Here is a 22,118-nt window from a genome sequence, read left to right on the forward strand (position 1 = left end):
ATTTTCTTTTCAACAAGAGCTAAGCTGTTAAAATATCTGTAAGCCTTGCCACATAAAACGAAAAACACTGCGAAGTCCTTTATCAGATCACATGTCACAATTTAGGGTTTGGAAAATACGATAACTCCTGGTGGAGGGGGATGCCTCACCCACACAATTGCACGGCACTGGTTACTTCACTCCTGTTTCTGTTTCAACAGCTCCCTAAGGAACACGTCCTGAAATCTTCCTCTATGCAGGTCAATTTTAAAGCAACTTCAGGTGAAAACAATGACTGATGGCCCTAAAGATAGTCACAGAAGTTGGAAAGTTCATCTTGAGCAGGCTGCTAGAGTAGGACCATAATTCCTTGCAGCACTAAAAAGCAGAGAATCCTAAGATTAGATGGTTTGTGTTAATTCTCAAGAACCCAGCTTTCCTCACTGCTAAGCACAGGTTCCCAAGTCCCCAGAAGAGTAAGCTTACCGTTGGGTCTGGTAAGGCTGGAAGGAAGAGAGAGGAAGTGGACGAGAAGGGAAAGGCTTCTCCATCAACAGTCTTGGCAGTGGAGACACTAGACCGGGGGACAACGGCAGGAGGAAATTTGACAACACCACATCATCCAGGTATGAGCTGTAGGAGCCGAGTGTTCTGAAAAGGCGCACCCTTCATGACCTGGGCAGTTTCACAGATGTGTCTATTCATTGGGAACATGAGGACCTATGGGCTTCCCTGGTGGCTCAGTGGTAAAGAATCCGCCTGCCAACTCAGGAGAGGAGGCTTGGACCCCTGGGTCGGGAAGTTCCCCTGGAGGAGGAAATGGCAACCCACTCCAGTATTCTTGCCTGGAAAATTCCACAGACAGAGAGGAGCCTGGTGGGCTACAGTCCATGGGGTTGCAAAGAGTCAGACATGACTGAAGCGACTTAGCACACACGCTGACTGTGCCAGGTTTTCAACTTAATACTTTTCTTATGTAGCACAGAGCCTAGCAACCACCAAGCACATAAAGAAGCTTCATAAATACTTGCTGATTTAAAAAATTCAATTCAAATAAAGGACACTGGATCTTCTCTACACCAGGCACTGCCCTGCACAATGAAAAGAGAGAATGAATCCATTCATCAATCTCTTGCTCTCAGTGTGTTTTCACTTCAGCTAGAGGATGATACACAATTAAACTATAACAGGACCAGTAGTTCAGTGACTTTGAAGGATGCTGTACCCAACAGCACCAAGGAACGCTTAAGATGACAAGTTGCTACCAGGCAGCAGCAGGACTGGTGCAAGACTCCAGGCATAAAAGTTCATTGTGTGCAACACAACACTGCAAAAATTTTTAAAAACAATAAATAATAATAATAATAAAAGTTCATCATGCAGTTTGGGAGCAGGGCAGGTACTGGTTGGAGTACAACGTGGAATGGGGGGGGGGGGCGGGTGGGTGGAGATGATTCTAGAAAGTCAGCCTGTCCAAGGCCTCACTGCCATGATAAACAGCTGGGTTTCATTTTGAACTGCAGTGTCAAAAAGAACATGATCAATTTCTTTTTTACAATGAATCATTTTGGGGACTTCCCTGGTGGTCCAGCAGTTAATAATCTGGCTTGCAATGCAGGGGACGTGGGTTTGATCCCTGGTCAGGGAACTAAGATCCCACATGCCTGTGGAGCAACTAAGCCGGTGCACCGCAATGAAGAATTCTGCATAATACAACAATGATCCCATGTGTCGCAACTGACCTGATGCAGCTAAATAAACAAAAAAAAAATTATTCTGGGTTGGTTTCAAAGGAGCAGGAAGTGGAGGTAGGAGGACCAGATGGGAGACAGCTGAAGAGTCCAGGGCCAGAGGGAAGACAGCGCTAGTCAGGATGGAGAAGAAAGGACAGGATGAGACACATGGGGTGCGGACCGCACAGGATCCAGAAGTGTGGAGAAGCAACTGTGGGTGAGTCCGTGAGCACTCCATGGACCAGAGAACAGTCATCACTCACTCCCCATGTCTTGGATGGCTTTGTGGCCACACTGGCCTTTGAAGAATGAGACAGAGGTGACTTGGCAGAACTATTATGACTATGTTCGTCCTGACTCTTCTCCCTGTGATTAGAATCCTGAATAGTTTTCTTTAGCTCTATCTTTACACGCTACAATTCTTAGATTTTTTTTTTAACAGAAGTCTCCACCAAGAAAAGTTACCATCTTCTCTCTCCTTAATCCTGCTCATCGACACCTCTGACCTTCATGAGACAAAAATAAATAAATAAATAACAATAATAATAAGGCTTTGCCAGACTAGCAAACTGATCTAGGCAGGGGATTATAACAGACACCTGTTTTTCAACACAGCAGCTGTGAACACAATAGAAGCATGGCAACCTAGTAACAAGAAAGCGTGCTCATTAAAATCCAATAGTAGCAGAAGTCGGCATGGACCAATTTCCAGCTACGTCACGTGAATGTGACAAGAAATTCAAATAAGATTTGACACATACAAGGAACTCTGCTTCGCTGAACTTGGAACATGAATGTTAGTTTGCTTATTGGGAGGTGATTCTAAAACCTTAAGGCAGCTATTATTCACACAGGGTATTACCATGAACATTAAGTAAAGCTTTTTGAAGTCTGGTTGATTCACACACTGTACTGACCAAACACCGCTTCATTTAAGCCAGCTTAAAAAACCAACAACCAAAACACATCCCAGTGGAGAAAGTGGACACTGACATAGGAGCAAATAAAAAACATTTAAAATGATCTTTTCAAGATATATGCAGCCCAGTGTTACAGCAGCATTATTTACGACAGCCAAGACATGTGTCCATCAAAGGATGAATGGATAAAGAAGACGTGGTGCAATGGAATACTACGCAGCCATAAAAAAGAATGAAATAATGCCATCTGCAGCAACATGAACAGATCTAGAAATTATACTAAAAGTGAAGTCAAACAGAGAAAGATAAATATTATATGACATCACATCTATGTGGAATCTAAAAAAAATATAAATGAACTATTTACAAAACAGAAACACTCACAGAAAACAAACTTATGATTACCAAAGGGGAAAGGGATGAATTAGGAGTCTGCAATTAACAGATATACCTTATTATAAAATATACAAGAATTTACTGCATAGCACAAGAAATTATATCCAGTATCTTCTAATAACCTATAAAAGAAAAGAACTGGAAAAAAGAATATACATACACATACATACATGTATAGCCAGATCACCTTGCTATACACCTGAGACCACAATATTGTAAATCAACTATGAAAGAAAGTGAAAGTGTTAGTTGCTCAGTCGTGTCTGACTCTTTGTGACCCCATGGACTATAGCCCACTAGGCTCCTCTGTCCATGGGATTCTCCAGGCAAGAATACTGGAGTAGGTAGCTATTCCCTTCTGCAGGAGATCTTCCTGACAAAGGGATCAAACCTGGATCTCCTGCACTGCAGGCAGAGTCTTTATTTTCTGAGCCACCAGGGACCTTGATTTTAAAAATTATCTTTTCAGTTCATTCCCCACTGAAAATACACACACACACACACACACCCTACCAACATATAAGCACCACAGGCAAACTGTTTCATAGCTGCAATATGTACACATTACCTTTTCAGACCAGACCAGGGTGATGCTCTCAGAAACAGCTTGTTAACAACCCCTTGCATTGCTGTTTAACAATCCGTTTATAGCCCATCAGAAAGCCAGCCCTCCAAGGAGAAGTATTTTACATCTACATATAAGATTTCTTTGTCACAAGGCTGGGATTCATGCAATCTTTCACTCTATAAACTGGAAAACAGATTATGCCATAATTTCTGGGACATATGATCCTATGCGCATGCAATACACACATATATACAGGGTCACAAGAAGAAGCCCCTAGAATGAAAGCAGAATGACATCCAAGAAGGCACAACCCGCCCCATACAGTCCTGACTAGGATTAAAAGTAGTGCAGAAAGGCTTGGTGTCAGCTACCCTTGCACTGTTCCCACTAGAACACACTGATTCTAACCTCCAATACTGGTTTTCAAGCTTGAGCCTTCAGTAACGTCACAGAGAAACATTTCCCTGACTCAAAGGAGCTATGCTGCAGGCTTTGGACAGTGCAGCAATAGTTCAGTGCACTTCAGTTATGAGGCCATTAATGTACACAAGATGCAAGCAAAGAGTGAACCCGAAATTGTTACTTTTCCCCCAAAGTCGAACATGTGTGCCCTGGGACACTCGGACCAGTTGAGAGATTACCTTTCTGGCAAACAGCATAACAAAAACCCTTGATATGCCAAGTACCATCAACTGCCTAGGAGCAGCCAGCTGAACCCACACTTGCCTCACCGTGCCTGGGAAAGTGTGTGGTCAAAACTTGCCCAATCTTGTCAACACAGCCCCACATGGGATCCCAGTAGGATGAAGAGAAGAGGTAAACTTAGGGTTTACAAGACCCTGAGAAGAATCACAGATACCACTCTAGGGGCCAGAGCTGTGAAGTGGATTTTTTCTAATAATCCACTTGGTATGTAATCTGGCAGTCCACAAATATGTGCATTGGGTAAAAAGAGATTTGCCCAAACTAGAGTCAGCAGTTTGCCCAAACCAGACTCACCCTAAAACAGACCCAAATAAGAAACAGGAGGTGTTGTGAACTCATTTCTCACCTGTAACCCAGATGAAATTAACTAAGAGGCCAGACAACTATACTCACATTCTCCCACACCCATCCCCTACGCAGTAAAACTTTAAAGACCACAGTTGAAATTGAAACGTACCCAGAACCATTTTTCCCTTAAACCGGACTGTTCAATACCATGGCTAACCACAAAAGCACATGCAGGCATTCCCCCTACCTTACAGAAGCTCCATTTGGCCATTTTTACCAAGGTTTTCGAGACGGACGAATTCTCATGAGAGCCAGCTCAAGTTAAGAGTGACTGGTGCCCGGGGGCCCACCTCTTCCCTCTGCTGGAATAACACGGCCTTTCGGTGGGGTTTGCGTGGCTTTCTTCCTTTTTTCCTTCTTACATTTTTAAGTCTTTTCCCTCTGAGGCCTCGTACCACCCATCTCCAAGCAAGGCCCGCAGCCCTGTACCCAGAAAGGAGAAATAAATTTCCTGCCATCGATGTCAGTGGTTCTTGTGAATTTTTCTAGGATAGGGAACTTAGAAGAGCCAAGGTGCCAGGAAAGGTGGGGGCACATAGACGGTGTACTAATAGGTGCCCTACTTGAGATGTAACCCAACACCTGTCTCCCTCCCATCTGGCTCAAAGTTAAAGATCCCCTTGCAGCATGCTGAAAAAGATTAGAGGATCATCACTCCAGTCTTTCTGGGCTCACCAGCATTCCCCCTGAATTCCGTCGTGTTCAAAAACTGTGTCTGACCCGCAGGGGACTCCTGCCACCGAAGCAGCATCCTTCACCGCTCACACAGCCTGGCCAGGTGCACAGAGCCTCGGAGACGTGAGAGAGCAGCATGCCAGCTTCAGAGGGCGAGCCTTTGTTTCCTGGTTCTCAGGGCAAAGATTCTTTGCCTTCCCAACAAGTATGGTCTTTCCTTCCACCTTAGCCTAAAGCATTCAAGTTAGCAGACCCAAGGAAGGACCGGGGGGATATGAAAGTGAAAGCTGCTCAGTCACGTCCGATTCTTTGCGACCCCCATGGACTGTACAGTCCATGGAATTCTCCAGGCCAGAATACTGGAGTGGGTAGCCTTTCCCTTCTCCAGGGGATCTTCCAAACCCAGGGATCGAACCCAGGTCTCCCACATTGTAGGCAGATTCTTTACCAGCTGAGCCACAAGGGAAGTCCTGGACAGAGTCAAATATGGAGCTGGCAGGAATCTGAGCTGCAGGAGTCTGAGCTGTTGTCAGCTAAATCAGGTCATTCAGGTCTCCACATCCAGAAGAGGGAACTCACCCAGACAGGGGCCCTTTGTCACTCAGATTTCACCCCCAAGTGACGGCTCTCCCACCCAGTTCACCGAGGCTCACAGACAGGCTAGATTAAGAGGCATGAAGGGAGAGTGACCCTGAAGGGATGTCCCTGCCCATCACTGGCCATGACTATCAAGACTGTTAGGAGAGCCACTGTCTCCAGGCAGAACACCAGGCAAGTGAACTCCTGACCTGGATTTTTTAAATCTCCCAGATCGTAAGTCAAGAGGAAGATACAGTAACTATAAAATGCACCCGGGATCCCTTCACATGCCCACTTCTCAAAACCAGATGTACCCACTCTGGGGCAGGAAGCTGGACACGAGCGCACATGCAGAGGCCCAAAGAAAAGAGAACTCACTTCTGTCCCTGGGGGTGCCCGGCCAGTGATCACAAGCCTGCACACGAGAAGACAGAGCAGGACCAGATGGCTGAGTCAGGAGACGCTACCCTGTGGTTTGCTCTGGCAGGAGGCCGATGTGATGTTCAAGGATAGTGTCTGGGAAAGATATACGGTCCAGAACAATGAAGGAAGTAACGTGGAAAAAAAAAAAAAATGTTGCCTTTCCTTGCACAAACTCCCCAAAGAAGCCCAGAAAGGTGCTCAGGAAACGCTCTCTCCTCTTTCATCAAGACTCAGGTACAGCTCCTCTTGCCCACACCTGTGGTAGATCTAGTTCTCCAAGTACTAATTATTAGGCTATTAGGAGCCTTTGGATGATACTGGTCCCAAGTTTACTGGCCTGGAATCTTTAAGAGGGACCCCAGGGATGCCTGTTCTTGCCACACTAGAGTCTGGCAGGCACCTGCGAGGCCACTGCTGCACACCTAGACCCACACGGGTGACTTCAGAGACTGACAAGCCTCTTGGGGGGTTCTGTTAACTTACAATGCAGATTTCTATCTGTAGCCCATTTCTTTCCAGAAACACCTGAGAGTCAGTATCTTCGACTGTTGCTTCCTCGCAAAGAGGGGATGTGACAGAATCGGGGATTACTGACCTCATGATAAGGAAAAGTCTTCAGAAAGATAAAGTCACCAGGTCCCGTCATAATCCACTGGAGTCCACAAGACAGCTGAGCAGAAAATCACCAACTCGCTTGTGTTTTCCAGGGCGAGGGCAGAGGAACCGGGTCTCTCTCCAGACCTAAGCTCTGGCCTCAACAGCTTAAAAGTGCCTACACCTGCTTCCAGGCGTCAACACAGGAGGCCTCGAACATTCTCTACACTATTCCTCCAAAAGGGCCCTTTTGGGACTTCCCTGGTGGTCCAGTGATTAAGACTCCACTCTCCCTAAAGCAGGGGACCCAGGTTTGATCTCTGGTCAGGGAACTAGATCCCACATGCCGCAACTAAGACCTGGAGCAGCCAAATACATTTTTTTCGAAGGCGGGGGGCCGGGGCGAGGTGGGGGGAGCTTTTGCAGGCTCCATGTCATCTTCTCACTTAACATGGATATACAGCAGAAAACTCAGGAGCTCACTCTTAAGTCCACAGCAAAAGGAATCACAGCTACTGATAACAAATACTTCAACCTCCCTGCATGCATGCTAAGTCACATCGGTCATGTCTGACTCTTTGCGACTTCATGGACTGTAGCCTGCCAGGCTCCTCTGTTCATGGGATTCTCCAGGCAAGAATACTGGAGTGGGTAGCCATTTCCTTCTTTAGGGGATCTTCCCGACCCAGGGGTCAAACCCACATCTCTTACATCTCCTGTACTGGCAAGAACTTTCTTTACCACTAGCACCACCTGGGAAGCCTCCCAACCCCCAGCCTCCCTTAACCTCTACAACAAATCAAGGTTCCCTGATGCCCGAAAGTTACAAATTTAGCTTCTTCAAATTCTCCCGTTTAATCCTCCAAGAAGAACCATCTACTCCAGACTCTTGGAACCAGAAAATTCACCATCTACTGCAAACAGTGTCTGCTCTGTGGTCAGACAGCCACGGGGCTGCCTGCCACACAAAAGCAGACTGAAGAATGGATGCTCCCTCCGGAGTCTCGTCCTGGTTGCAAATAATAAGTAACTGTATGAACGAGCAGATCCTTTAATAGGTTTGAATACTTGAGGGCTGAGTAATAATGCCCATCAGAGGCACTGCACAGTATTTGCAGGCTTCGGGTTTTTTCCTTTCATCTCTGGAAACTTATTCAGAACCATGCGAGCTATTCCCTCACAATTTTAAGATGCAAGCGGCATCTGTTTCGACCATGTAATTGCAGTTGGCTCGTCTCTTCTGTTGTTGAGGCTTGTATTCAACGAGAGTCAAAAATCGGAGCTTTGCTGAGCGCTGACTGAGTAACCCCGAGCCTGGGAGAAGCTCAAAGAGACGGTGACAAGAGCCCCGGCTGGGAGTCAGCCAGCCTGAGAGGCCTGGAGGTTCAGGCAGGGCCAAGAACCAGCCATGGGAGCGCTAGCAATACCAGGATGTCTCTGGCCTCTGTTTTCCCAACGATGTAATGTTGGGAAAATTACAGGACTAGAAAATCTCTCACCCCTTCTAGATTCCTCTGATGGGAGGATATACAAAGGGAGAGAAGAACTACATTTTCGTTTGCTTTGAACAATGTTAAGGCACTGCCAACAGCCTTCAAAGACAGGGCTGTTTTTTGTTTGTTTGTTTAGTTTTAAGATTTGAGTTGGTCCATTTTTTAAATTCTTTATTGAATTTGTTATACTACCGCTTCTGTTTTATGTTTTGGTTTTTTGGCCCCACGGCACGTGGGATCTTAGCTCCCCAACCAGGGATCGAACCCACAACCCCCTGCATTAGAAGATGAAGTCTTAAGCACTGGACAGCCAGCGAAGTCCTGTGATAGATATTTTTATTACCACTTCAGATGACTTACCAGGTTCAAGCTTAAGATGAACAAGTTAGGGGATAGGAGGGCGGTTCAGGAGGGAGGGAAGTTCAAGACGGAGGGGATATATGTATACAAATAGCTGACTCCATTGTACAGCAGAAACCAACACAACATTGTAAATCTAATAAATTTTTTTTTTTTATGAATACGTTTAAGAAGCAAGATTCACACTCAGGTCTATCTACTCCAGGGTCTGTCCTTCCCCTAGAAGCCCTTCATGGTACAGCAATGACTGCTTCCCTCTTCTCAAGAACTTACAATCCCCTTAAGGGAAATCAGCATTACAGATAAGAACCAATGAACAGCTATCAGGCAGAATAAAATGCAAATCAAACTCTGAAAGAGCGGTGATTACGATGACAGTGCTCACATCCCTATGCACTGGCACCCACAGCACTCACACCAGCGGGACCACATGCCCTTTGAGGGTCATTCAGGAAATCAGATCGTTTTCCGTGTGTCTGGCTCCCACATACAAAGGGAAAACACCTCTGGCGAACACACAAAGTCTGCTGAGCATGCAGATTTATTGGGTAGCTCTTTCCTGTCCTCAGTGGAGAGGAAAGTAATTTTTTCGTTAAGTCACTGGTCCAGATAACTGAAGTGTGGCCTTTGAAAAAGGTAACGTTATTTCTGTGTCAGCCCTGTTCACTGGCTAGCTTTCCAAAATGCACACTATTTCCTCACTTCCTAAACCTCCTAAAGACGGTCTTTAACACGGAGGTCATAATGATCGTTAATACCATCAGTCATTGTGTGGTGCCAGACAAACCGGTTTCGCTCTCTAGACAGGAGTCCCCACGACAAAGCTGTGCTGAGTTATTGTCTGCTTTTTGTCAACTTTCCTGGTGTCAGTGGGACATGGCCCTGGGATCTGACTCTGGCTCAGCTACGAAGAGCAATGTGATCTCAGGCAGGTTATTTTTTTTCATTTTTTAACATTGGGGTATAGTTGCTTTACAGTGTTGTGTTAGTTTCTGCCATGCACGGAAGTGAATCAGCCGTAGGTATACATATATCGCTTCCTCTTGGACCTCCCTCCCACCCCACTCCAGTCCTCTCCGCCCCGCTGGTCACCACAGAGCACTGAGCTGAGCTCCCTGCGCTACATAGCAGGTTCCCACTACTGCTGCTGCTGCTGCTGCTAAGTCGCTTCAGTCGTGTCCGACTCTGTGCGACCCCATAGACAGCAGCCCACCAGGCTCCCCCGTCCCTGGGTTTCTCCAGGCAAGAACATTGGAGTGGGTTGCCATTTCCTTCTCCAATGCATGAAAGTGAAAAGTCAAAGTGAAGTCGCTCAGTCGTGTCCGACTCTTAGCGACCCCATGGACTGCAGCCCACCAGGCTCCTCCGTCCATGGGATTTTCCAGGCAAGAGTACTGGAGTGGGGTGCCATTGCCTTCCCCAAGGTTCCCACTAGCTCTCTCTTTTATACATGGTAATGTATATATGTCAATCCCAACCTCCCTATTCATCCCCCACCATATTCACACTGGTTCTCTACGGCTGCACCTCCATTCCTGCCCTGCAAATAGATTCATCTGTATCAGCTTTTAAGATTTCACATACACACGTTACTATACAATATTTGTTTTCCTCTTTCTGACTTACTTCACTCTGTATGACAGACTCTAGGTCCATCCACGTCACTACAGATGACCCAATTTTGTTCCTTTTTATGGCTGAGTAATAGTCCATTGTAAATATGTACACATCGCTACCCATTTCAAGCAGACTACTGAAATGCTACAAGAAATGGCAACCCACTACCGCGTTCTTGCCTGAAAAATCCCATGGAGCCTGGGAGGCTACAGTTCACGGGGTCACAGAGTCAGACACGACTGAGCGCACACACACACCTAAATGCTGCAGGATTCAGTTTCCTCCTCTGTTTCATGAGAACTGGGACTTAGACTTTCTTAATCCCTCAACTCCCTCCACACCGTACTCTGTCTGCTTCCTTCCCTACATCTGCTCTGAAGACAGGCTTCGTTAAAGCTGCTCAAATCCAGAAATGCATCACGTCAGAGGGCCCACAGCCTCTCTCCAGGAAATCAGAACAAGGGCAGTGGTGTCAGGTTATCAGAAGAGAGGAAAACAAAAAAGACGATTCCTTTGGTGGGGGCGGGGGGAGAAATCGGGGAATGCCTGAAGCGACATCAGACAGATTCCAAGAAATCACACAGTATCTTTAGATGAACGAAAAGGATGGGTTTTTAAAATTTTTTAATTGGAGGATAATTGCTTTACAATATTGTATTGGTTTCTGCCACACATCAGCATGAATCAGCCATGGGCATACATATGACCCCTCCCTCTTGAACCTCCCGCCTTATCCCACCCCGCTAGGTTGTCACAGAGCACAGGTTTGAGCTCCCTGCGTTGTACAGCAAACTAAGGGAAGGTCTGTAAAAGATACTGCATTCATGAACTGTGTAAAAATTTAAATGGAAAAAAATAAAAAGCAGTGGAAGGAGAGCCTGAGCAAGGTGTGACCAAGGTGTCTGGCTCCCGCGGCCCCAGCCTGTGACCCACCTGACCACGTGATGATGCCGTAAGGAGTCACTAGGGAAAGTTGGGGGCTTCCCAGACGATGCTAAAGAACCTGCCTGTCAGTGCAGGAGACTTAAGAGACGCGGGTTTGATCCCTGGGTCAGGAAGATCCCCTGGAGGAGGGCGAGGCAACCCACTCCGGCTCTCTTGCCTGGAGAATCCCCTGGACAGAGGAGCCTGGCGGGCCACAGTCCATGGGGTCACAAAGAGTCAAACATGACCGAAGCGACTTAGCACACACAGACAGGGGAAAGCAGAAAGGGGAAAGGTTTCTAAGAAAAACATGAAAAGGGCCCAAATGAACCCACCCAAATACAAAGTATCACAAGACAACATCAAGGACTGGCGTAGAAACAGGACACCTGGACATCCATTCCAGGGAGGGTGCTGTGTGCAAAGTGACCATCTGGCTGCCTTGCCCCCAGAGGGCTGGTTAGGAGCCACCCACCCAAGCAGGAGGAGACAGAGAGGGAGGAGGCATCCCTGCCAGCTCTATTCCTGCCTCTCAGCTTGGCCTGTGGGAAGCGCCACCATCACCCCATCGCTCTCAGCTTTCTAACTTTCTTCAAAAAGGAGTCTGGCCTTGAGAGTCAGGAGGGAAGGTAGATGCTGGCCTGAGCTTCTCCACGCACAGCCTGGGAGATGGCAGGCCAACACATCACTTAACTGCTGCAGGCTCCTCCTCTGTAAAATAGGGAGAAAACCTGCCTCCCAGAGGGAGTCACGAAGCACAAATGAGACGATGCACATAAAATGCTTAGTCTGAGGACTGGCACACAGCAGGATCCAATAAGTGATGGCAGTAGTGATGGAGGACGAGGAGAAGAAATGCAGGACGGACGATCACCAGAGCAGCACGCACACACTTTTAATTACCTAGACTTATACCACTGAAACATACACATTACCATACATGAAACAGATGGCCAGTGGGAGTTCGATGTATGAAGCACCTAAAGCTCAAGACGACCTGGAGGGATGGGGTGGGGAGGGAGGTGGGAAAGGGGGGTTCAGGAGGGAGGGGACATATATATGCCTATGCATCCAATGTACGGCAAAAACCATTATAAACAACCCATTATAACATTGTAATTATCCTCCAATTAAAATTTTCAAAAAGAAAGTGAAAAGTGATAGTGTTAGTTGCTTAGTCATGTCTGACTCTTTGCGACCCCATCCATGGACTGTAGCCTGCCAGGCTCCTCTGTCCATGAAATTCTCCAGCTAAGAAAACTAGAGTGGGTTGCCATGCCCTTCTCCAGGGGATCTTCCCAACCCAGGGATCGAACCCGGGTCTCCTGTACTGCAGGTGGATTCTCTATTCTCTGAGCCGCCAGAGAAGCCCATCGAGACTTTAGAAAGCTCCCAAAATGCAGGTGTTCCACAGTTTAGTCCACAGACCTGAGTGAGCAGTCTGTGCTTCTAGGGGGTTCATACCTAACACACACAGGCTAATGCCTCGTCGCCCTTTCCACCCATACTCCCCAAATTCCAGATCATTAGACCAGGGGTCCCCAACCTCTAGGATCCAATGCCTGATGATCTGTGGTGGAGCTGATGTAATAATAATGTAGTCCACAGTAAATGTAATGTGCTTCAACCATCCCCAAACCACAAACCACCTACCACCACCACCTGCCCATCCCCCATCTGTGGAAAAGTGTCTTCCATGAAACTGGTCCTTGGTGCCAAAAAGACTAGAGACACTGCCTCAAACAGAGACCAAGCTGAACTGTACACTTTCACTGAGCAGAAAAGACTGATCAAGTAAGTTAGCAGAGCAAATACCACATTGGTGGTACTATTTCGATGCAGAAGGCACAGTCTTGAGCACACAGCAGCCCTCATTTCTAATCAGAAGACGGTGTGGACACACGTTATTTCTGCCTGTTCATGGAGGTGCAGACTGAAACGCCCCCAGAAAGCCACACTTATTAGGCTGGTTTCTGTATGTTCAGAAATTAGTCTTTCTCTCCCCAAATACTAGGTTTGGCAGCGAATGGTCTTTATGCCGGATCCCTCCTGGGGCGTGGGAACCCCGCATCAACTTGTACTCATTCTATTCAATAAATCCACAGAGAGCTTGGTTTCTTACACACATCTCATAACAAATATGGCAGTGAGGGCCTCTGCCAGGAAATCAACACCAGTGCTTTTCCTAAAGTAGCACTCACGAAGACAAAATACGTTGTTTGTACACCCCATGCCCCAAGGGGCTTCGTTTGACACTCATTCGCTCTGCTGGGAGTGTCACACCAAAGAGCAGCTTTTCAATATCCATAACAGGGTGCACAGGCTCCATGCTGGTCCCAAACCCACCCCACCCCCCCACCCCCACCCCCCACTCCCACCTGCCTCAGTGTGAGTAAACGCAGGTTAACTTGGCTGCACAAAATCTGTTCTAGTGCTAGCTTCCTTAGGAAATTCTAGAAACTGGGCTGTTTTTTCCCTCGACTTACCTATGCTAAAGAGGTAAGCTATTTCTCTAGGACTAGCTGCCATGTTTTCAGCTGATGCTGTTTGAAATACAGAGCCTCAGTATGTATAAATTAAGGTGTATGTCTGAGCCTAAGGTTCCCCTCCAGGATTTATCAGAAAAAGGCCCAGCAAAGAGGCCCAGAGCCCTCAACCCAAAACACAAGTACCAGCTCCTCACATACTATAAAAAAAAAAAAAGTACCGCTGCACCCCATCATTGGGGATACATCCAAAACTCAGAGCGTAATCTCAAGAGTCATTTGTACTCCCATGTTTATCGCAGCCTCATTCACAACAGCCGTGAGATGGAAGTAACACAGATGTCCTTCAACAGATGAATGGATTAAAGAAAATATGGCATATACATAAAATGGAATGCCGTGTGTGGCAGTCACTCAGTCGTGTCCAACTCTGCGACCCCATGGACTGTAGCCTGCCAGGCTCCTGTCCATGGAATTAATTCTCCAGGCAAGAATACTGAAGTGGGTTGCCATACCATCTCCAAAGGATCTCCAAAGGTTCGGTCAGGAATCGAACCTAGGTCTCCCGCATTGCAGGCAGATTCTTTACCACTTGAGCTCCCAAGGAAGCCAAAATGGAATGCAAAGCAGCCTTGAAAAAAAGGAAACCCTGTCCCATGCTACAACATGGACAAGCCTCCCGGCCATTCTGCTAAGTGAAATACAGTACAATTCTACTCATATGAACTATTTAAAGGAGACAAAAATCACAGAAACAGAAAATAGGAAGGTGGTGACTGAGGGCTGGGAGGAGGGGAGAGGGGAAACTAGTGTTGAGTGGGTATAGCGTTTCAGTGTTGCAAGACAGAAAAGTTCTAGAGATCAGTTGCACAACAATGGGAAGAGACTTAACATGACTGAACTGCACCCTCAACAATGGTTTAGAGGGAAACTCAATGTTACATGCTTTTCACCATAATACAGAGAAAAGTTATTGCGGTAGATGGTGGTGCAAAGACAAGCCCATCGAGCCCCTCTTCCTTCATCCCCCACTCCTACTCCTTCCTCTTCTCACATCTAACAATATACCCTCTCGACCCAGGGCTCCCCCACGCACCGCCTTACTTGGCACAGACCTCCATGCCCTCATACCAGCTGGCTTGCGATTAAAATGGACCAAGTTAGGAAGTGCCAGAGAGCACACAGCCTATTGTATCGAATTTCTTTGGCCTTTTATAGGGACGAACCCGTGAACCCAGCCAGTATGGGGCAGGGGCTCGAAAACCAAGAGGCCTGCATTGCTCTGCCTCAGACACATATCAGCTGAAGCAAACCATTTAGCTGTGTGGACCTCTTTGCCATAAAAGACGCTGGCCCAGGTGATCTTTATAGCCTCCCAGCTCCGAGTCTCTAATTAATTAAATTGCTAAAGAACCCAGAGAGAACTTTAGAAGTCTCCTCAGTTGGACCTTCTCCAGTGATTCCTCAAGCCCCTTTATCTTTTACTCAACTCCATGTTTTGCTTATTTTTAGACACAAAAGCAGTTTTTGAAAATGTCACCAAAATAAGAAAAATTATAAGGTCAAAATTCTACTGATAATAATTTTTGGACCAACACCCTATGGAGTGCCCCAGGCCTCCCTGAGTCAACAGAGTGACCCCACAACCACTTCATGCCAGCTTGCGGATGCAGCGTTAAGTCAGTCCAGGCACACAGGACAGAGAGAAGGGGCCCTGACCGCCTTCCATGCCTCACTGCAAGTCAGCCAACGTGACCGACACATACATCTAAGCCAGATGCCAAGGTGGGCACAAGACACAAAAAGCTAATCACCACTCAGCCCAAGGAGCTCAGGGTCCAGAGGGGAGTCTCCCAGAGAGTAAGAAAATAGAGAATTCATTCCACTAAGAAAGCCAACCCATACAGAGGGCAGAGAAAGGGAGGGGACCAGGGAAGTTATCTGCCTGTTTTCTGTCGTATTCTGGAAGCCCTCCTCAAAAGCGCTGGGTCTGCTGGGTCATAAGTGTGATCCACTACAACTTGGCTGAACTTAGAACTCAACAGGTGACTTGAAGGTGAAGGCTGATGATGGAAAAGAGCCTCTTCCTTCCTCCCATGCCTAGCAGTCAGCCACATGATCCCCTGATAAAAAATACAGTTGACTTTTTATAGTTAGTCCTTACATTTAAACAACCCCAGGGACTGCCCTGGTGGTCCAGTGGTTAAGACTCCACACTCCCAATGCAGGGTGCACGCGTTCCATCCTTGGTGGGGAAATAAAATCCCTTATGCCACACAGAAAGACCAAAAAAAAAAAAAAAAAAAAGCCAAACAAACAAAAGCCCCCAAATGGTCGGGAATGGAAGCATTTAATCTCTCATGATGAAAGTGCCCAGTACAGACACACAGAGGGGCACAGTCCTAGTCTGGGTGACCTTGGGCTGGTCCACCTGTCTTCTGCTGTAAACGTATGTCTGATAACTTCCCTAGGGTGCCGGGAAGATGCTTATAAAGTGCAAAAGAAACATGAGAGCCAATATCAGGCACTCATCAGCAACCACCACCACGCAAGCGATACATATAAAGGTGTCACTGAGTGACTGATTCAGAAACTTTCACCCTGGAAATTCCACCGAAATCATACACTACTCTTTTTCTAGCAGAACTGACACTGCTCAGAAGTAAACAGAGTACTTCCCCCTGTGGCTGCCTCTGGTCGGGCTCCTCTGTGCTCCATCACACCAGCTGCTGAGGAATTTACTTGCCTGCTGACCAGCTGCTCGTAGAGGATACAAGCCAGGGAGAAAGATTTCAGGAGCAGACAGGAGAGGTGAGGGAAAACTCTCCACAGAGAGCTTTCCATGCCACATGTCCTCAGGACATCAGAGCCATGAGCTCATCCTTTAAAGCTCCTGACACTCATTCTCTACTCCACAGAAAACTTTATTGTTTCCTGGACTCTAGGAAAAAAAAAAAAATCGCTGTACTAGTGGGTTCCCGGCAAACATTTTTTATCCTGCAGTCATTGCACCACATCCCAGGGACTCAGGGAAACACTGCACACAATCACCAGAACATTTTCAGACGAGCTAGAATAATCCCAGTCCTTGATCTTCAGAGTTTCTTACTGGAACATTGCAAACTAAACAAACGCCATGAGAAAATGCACTTCCCGTGCGTGCGTTTAAACATATGCACAGTCCAAGTAAGCAGTCGCAGACCGGTTCCATAAAGGACAATCCAAATTAAAAGTGATACTTTCACTACTAGGGAAGACCACTGGATCTGTTCTAATTACGGAGAAATACAGAAGTCAACAAAAGAGGCTTTCGAAAAGAATGGAGAGGGTAAACGATAAGATAGAAAATGATAACACAAACCGTGGCTGCAATTTTTAGGTCACAGTTAAGGGACTGTGCCATCTGGGTTTGGGATTGGTTCCCTCTGTGCATGTAAGAAAGGAGTTGCTGTAGTCTTCCACTGAGGTACCTTGAGATGAACCCCTCATTGGTATTTCTGCCTGCAGCCCCGAGCCTCTCAGAACAGCGGGCTTACGCAGTCTTTTTAGAAGAGCTAGCAAGCCACGAAACGGCTTGCTTTTCGTTGTCTCCACTCCAAAATCACTCTCCCATAGTTGTTCAAGTTCTCCTGAGGTCAGATTTATTGTCGTTGAGCTAAATACAATTTACAGATTTAATATCCTATTATTTAGTTACCTTTGTGTTATGAAGTATCAGATAGATTAGGCATACCCAAGGATTATCCTGAACTCATAGAATCGAATTTATTCCGCAAAAGAAATTGGTTTTAAAGTATCAACCTACCTAAATTCTTTACTCTGACATCCTCCCCACTGGAGACATAGTGCTATCCCCAGATATCTACACAGAAACCCGAAAGTTCCACTAAGCGCTTTTTGTGCGAGGCAAAAACAATCCCAACCCACCTTTTCAGTTCACATTAACCCTAATTCAAACCCCCTGAGAAACTGCGCCTGATAAGAAATACTAACACCTAAGTATAATTATGAAACCCTAATGAGCAAATATGAGAAAATGCTGAGTTTTCCTCTAAACAGATCCTATGTAAATGCCATTTAAAACAGAAGAGACGTTTCCCAAAATGCCCCATGGATGAAGAAAACTGGTTATTTGTTCATTGTCTCTGCAGGGTCCCCTCAATGAACATATTAAATGGGCCAAGCCACAAACAAAACTTCAGCAGCTTCAGCTTCTCACTGAAGAAGGCTTTTCCATCTGAGCACTGATGGAACAGTGAAATGAAAGTGCACACGGAACGCAGGGAAGGGAAGATTAATTGGGGGAGATGGACAAATCAGTGTGCCTCCTCACGGTGGCAAACTTTACAACAACTTTTTAGAAGCAACAAACCGCAGCACCACTAGCCTTTACAGACATACAGACATGTACATAAATGCTCACACACACCACTACTTGGAAGATAAGTACTGTGTTTGCAAACATCCTCCACCATCCTGCATTTACCAGACTGCAAACCTTGGCCAGAGACTGGGAGATTTCTACTCTTAGCTACCCTCTCTGCACTGTCAAAGTGGGAAGGTCATTCTGCCTGGTCACTTCAATCATTCTCCCTGCATGACAAGAGTTTTCTACTTTTGGATTGCTCAACGTTCAGATGCCTACGAGAGTAAAATAACCATTCAGCAACTTTATTCACCTTGGTTTAAAAAAAAAAAGAAAAGAAAGAAATTCATTGTGCAATGCCCAGGAAAAGCTGACAGCACTACTGTCTCTCCGACAAGCGCTTGCAATTACAATGGGGCGGCGAGGGGGTGGGGGGGGGGGGGGGGAGAGACTGTCTGACCAGACTCGCGGAACCCTTAAAAAAAAGATTCCAACCCCAATGGAGCCGGAGAGCTTTTTTTTTTTTTTTCTAAGGAGACCACCCCTCGGGAACAAAAGTTACATTTCGATCACATGTTGGGAGTAGGAGTAGGGAGCAGGCTTTTTTTTTTTTTTTTAAGCGCACTAATTACCGGGGTGTTTTGCAGACCTGAGGACCACTCGGGTTCCTCCTGACCGACGGTGACCGGCATTTCCTTGTCAAAAAGCAAAGGTGGTGGGGTGGGGGCGCAGGAGCCGACACGGGGCTCGGCGGGAGTGGGGAAGCAGCAAGGTTACACTAGAGGGTACGCCGCCGCCGAGAGCTGCATCTCCTTCCCCGGCGCCCCAAATAATTTCCTGCGAACAGAGCGACTGCAACAGCCCCCTCGGATCGGAGGAGCCCGGCACGATCAGCCGGGCCGGTGCAGCTCAAGGCTTTCCACCCCGGAGAGGGAGGGGGAGAAGATCTTTACCTTAATGCTACACTGAGCAGGAGTCTCAGACATGTCTCACAGCGAGAGAGATCAGGAAGTTCTCAGTTTTTTTTCCACTTTCCTTTCCTCTCCCCAACCCAGAAACGCTCCACGGCCAGCCGGACGCGGTCATTTAAGAAGTTTCTTGCAGCATCTCTCCCGGCGGCCGCCCCGGGGGGCCGCGAGCGCGCGGGGCGGGGCGGGGCGGGCCGGGCGCCGGCCGAGTCGCCGCGCGCGGGGTGGCGGGGGCGTGGGAGCGGGCGGCGCGGCGGCGGGGTCTGCAGGTCGCGGCGCGGCGACCCGGGGCGCTAGCCCGGCCGGCCTGCCCCGCTCTCTCCTCCCACCCGGGCCGGCGCCCCCGCCCCCCGCCCTCCCGCCGCTCTCCCTCGCCCTCCCTCTCTCTCTCTCGAATGTTTTCCTTCCTGGAAGAGAGAAACTGAAAGGCAGAACTGAGAAAGCTCTTTGCTCATTGATCTTGAGAGTTTCAGTGCAGAAACTGACGTGAATTCCCAGCACTGAGCTCTGCCTCTTAAAGGAGCCACCAGGAAATAAAAGCTCGGGTTACAGCCCGGCATCGGGAAATAAAAGCCGCGCGGGGGAGGTGGGGGGAGAGGCGGCGCGGCGGTCGGGGGGCGGGGGACCGTGCGCTAGGCCCCCGGGGCCCGGGCGTGGGGCTGCTAAGCTCCGCCGGGCCGCTGCCGGGCTCGCGCCTCGGGGCCCCAGAACCCTCCGGACAGGATCAACGAGGCGTTGATCCCCTCCCCTAGTTCCGTCTCTTAGATACACTGAAAGGCACAGGGCTTTTTTTTTTTTTTTTTTTTTAATTTTTCCTCCGCCCCCCCTCCCGCCACCCCGAGCCGAGCGCAGACGCAATGAAAATAATTATATAGGAAGGGACATTCCGGTAAGGACGCGGAACCCGAAGGAGGAAATAAAACAATAGCCTTTGTTCTGCTTCTCGACCGCGGCCTCTTTAAGAGAATCCACCAGGAAATGGGAGATCGGGTTACAGCCCGCACCGGGGAAAAGGGGCGAGCGGGCGAGCGGCGGAGCGCGACGCCGCCGGAGACAAAGCGGGGCTACTGCCCGCAGATGCCCGCCCGGCCGCGGGGGGGAATTCCCCGCCGAGGTGGGCGCCCAGAAAACGCTAGGTGCGCGCGCGCGCACCCGCCGGGCCGGGGATGCGGGCGCTGCCCGGCCGAGCACGCGTCCTGGAGAAGGGAAGGCGGCTGGGCAGTTATCAAAGGCGGTTGAGTTCCTTTTCCTGACCACCACCACCCCCAGCCACCCTTCCTCCCTGTTTCGAAATCTGCTGTCCTTTTAAAGCAATAGCGGCCGCTACCAACCGACAAAGGGGACTCGAGTACAAAGTTGACAGGACGGGTTCCTGGAGATAATAGCCCTCCCCGGACCGCTTCTCAGAAGCCGTCACTGACAGATGGGACGACCCCCGGGATCCTGCCGGGAGGGTGGGAAGAATATTTGGCTGGGAAAACTATTGAGGTTAAAGCCGGTGGGGCTGAAGGTTCTATCCTTGAGTACGTGTTGTCTGATCACTCTGTTATTTTTATTGTTGTTTATAGTCTCTGAAAATGCTCCGAAGCGTCCACCGCTGGGCACATTAGTAATTATATGTAAATTCTAAAGCCTGCTAGTAATTTCGGCTTTAACGTATGGATGTGTATTAAATTATGAATATAAAGACTACGACTCATTTCCCAGAGCCCCCCAATTTTCCTACCCACTTCCCTTCATCTTTCCACGTGATAAATCTTGTGCAGACTTTTTTACACACTCATTCGAAGAACAGTCTGAACCAGGATTTATTTAAGGGGTTGGAATGGGAAAGCCCTGTTTCTGGGAAGGTGGGAATAATGGGATTTTGTGAGTCTCCGAGGACCTCAGAAGTCCTTGTCACCTGGTAGTCCTATTCTTCCCGGGAGGGGTCACATCCACACCAGCTCCTCTGCCCCGAACCACCTGCTGCCCCCCATCCCAATCCACACACACGTATCTGCCTTTGATCCCATGGCTGGTGTTGCTGGCATTGGTTCTGATGTCCCATTGCTGGGTTAAGTCCTATAAACCTCTACATCCCTTACTTACCAGTATGATCTTTGGCAGTTCATGTTCTCAGCTTGGGTAAAATGGGATGGGGTGGGGGGTGGGGAATAGTACCTATCTCTCAAGATTCCTGTGAGTGTTAAATGAGCAGATATATACGAAGTGATTATCTGAGTGCTTGCTACATATTTTACCTGCTCAATGTTAGCTACAATTATTTAACCTCAGGACCGAATTAACTCTCAACTTTATTGTCTCACCTAACTTTCTCCAGGTGTCTCACGAAAGTGGTCGTTTAAATGAGTGTGTGTGGTCCAAAGCAAAATATTGCAGTAGCTGCTGTGGCAAATGTCGCATTTATCCAGGGGCTGATGATCTCTTTCTAGAAAGGTCCTGATAGTAAATATTTTAGGCTTTGTGCCCCAAGAGACAAAATATAGATTTTGTAGTCACTTATATAACAACAGAGAAAACAAATACCCAGTTTTTTTATTGACAAAATATAAGGTATAATAATAAGAGTTGTAATACAAGTCTAATAATGAAAGGAATGGAACTCTTTTTTAGGGGGATAACATTTCACTAAGTTAAACATCAGTTTAAAGTAAATGTTCTCTATCATCACAATTGATTGCAAAGGTTTATCTATTAATGTGGATCTCTCATGAGATTTTACTTATTTCATTTGGAAATATCTCTTCACCCAGATAGGATACTGCCAGATACATCAATCCATGAGCATATGGTTTTACTTGAGCGTATTTATTGCTTGTAAGGCAGTTATACAATTTTATTGGAATTCTATAAATTCTCTTGATATTTCCCCTTTAGTATGCCATTACATTGCAGGTTAATCATTTCCAATTGAAAATTAGGTGGAAATGCCTCAATTGCACAGTGAAGTGGATTTTAAATACGAAAATGTCTTTTTCACT

The 22,118-nt window shown here is 47.4% G+C and overlaps 1 protein-coding gene across 2 annotated transcripts in view; it reads right to left on the minus strand.

Annotated features, from left to right (window-relative positions):
- ETV6 (ETS variant 6) overlaps window positions 1-19,428 on the minus strand; it is a 286,627-nt gene extending 267,199 nt beyond the window's left edge. Inside the window, exon 1 of one of the 2 annotated variants that reach the window (XM_005680827.3) lies at window positions 19,120-19,428. In XM_005680827.3, the coding sequence (XP_005680884.1) occupies window positions 19,120-19,152 (33 nt within the window). In that variant the 5' untranslated portion in view covers window positions 19,153-19,428. The remainder of the gene's footprint in view (window positions 1-19,119) is intronic. The other variant, XM_018048473.1, reaches the window with a different exon arrangement.

The sequence above is a fragment of the Capra hircus genome, chromosome 5, assembly GCF_001704415.2.
Source record: "Capra hircus breed San Clemente chromosome 5, ASM170441v1, whole genome shotgun sequence".
NCBI classification, from domain to species: domain Eukaryota; kingdom Metazoa; phylum Chordata; class Mammalia; order Artiodactyla; family Bovidae; genus Capra; species Capra hircus.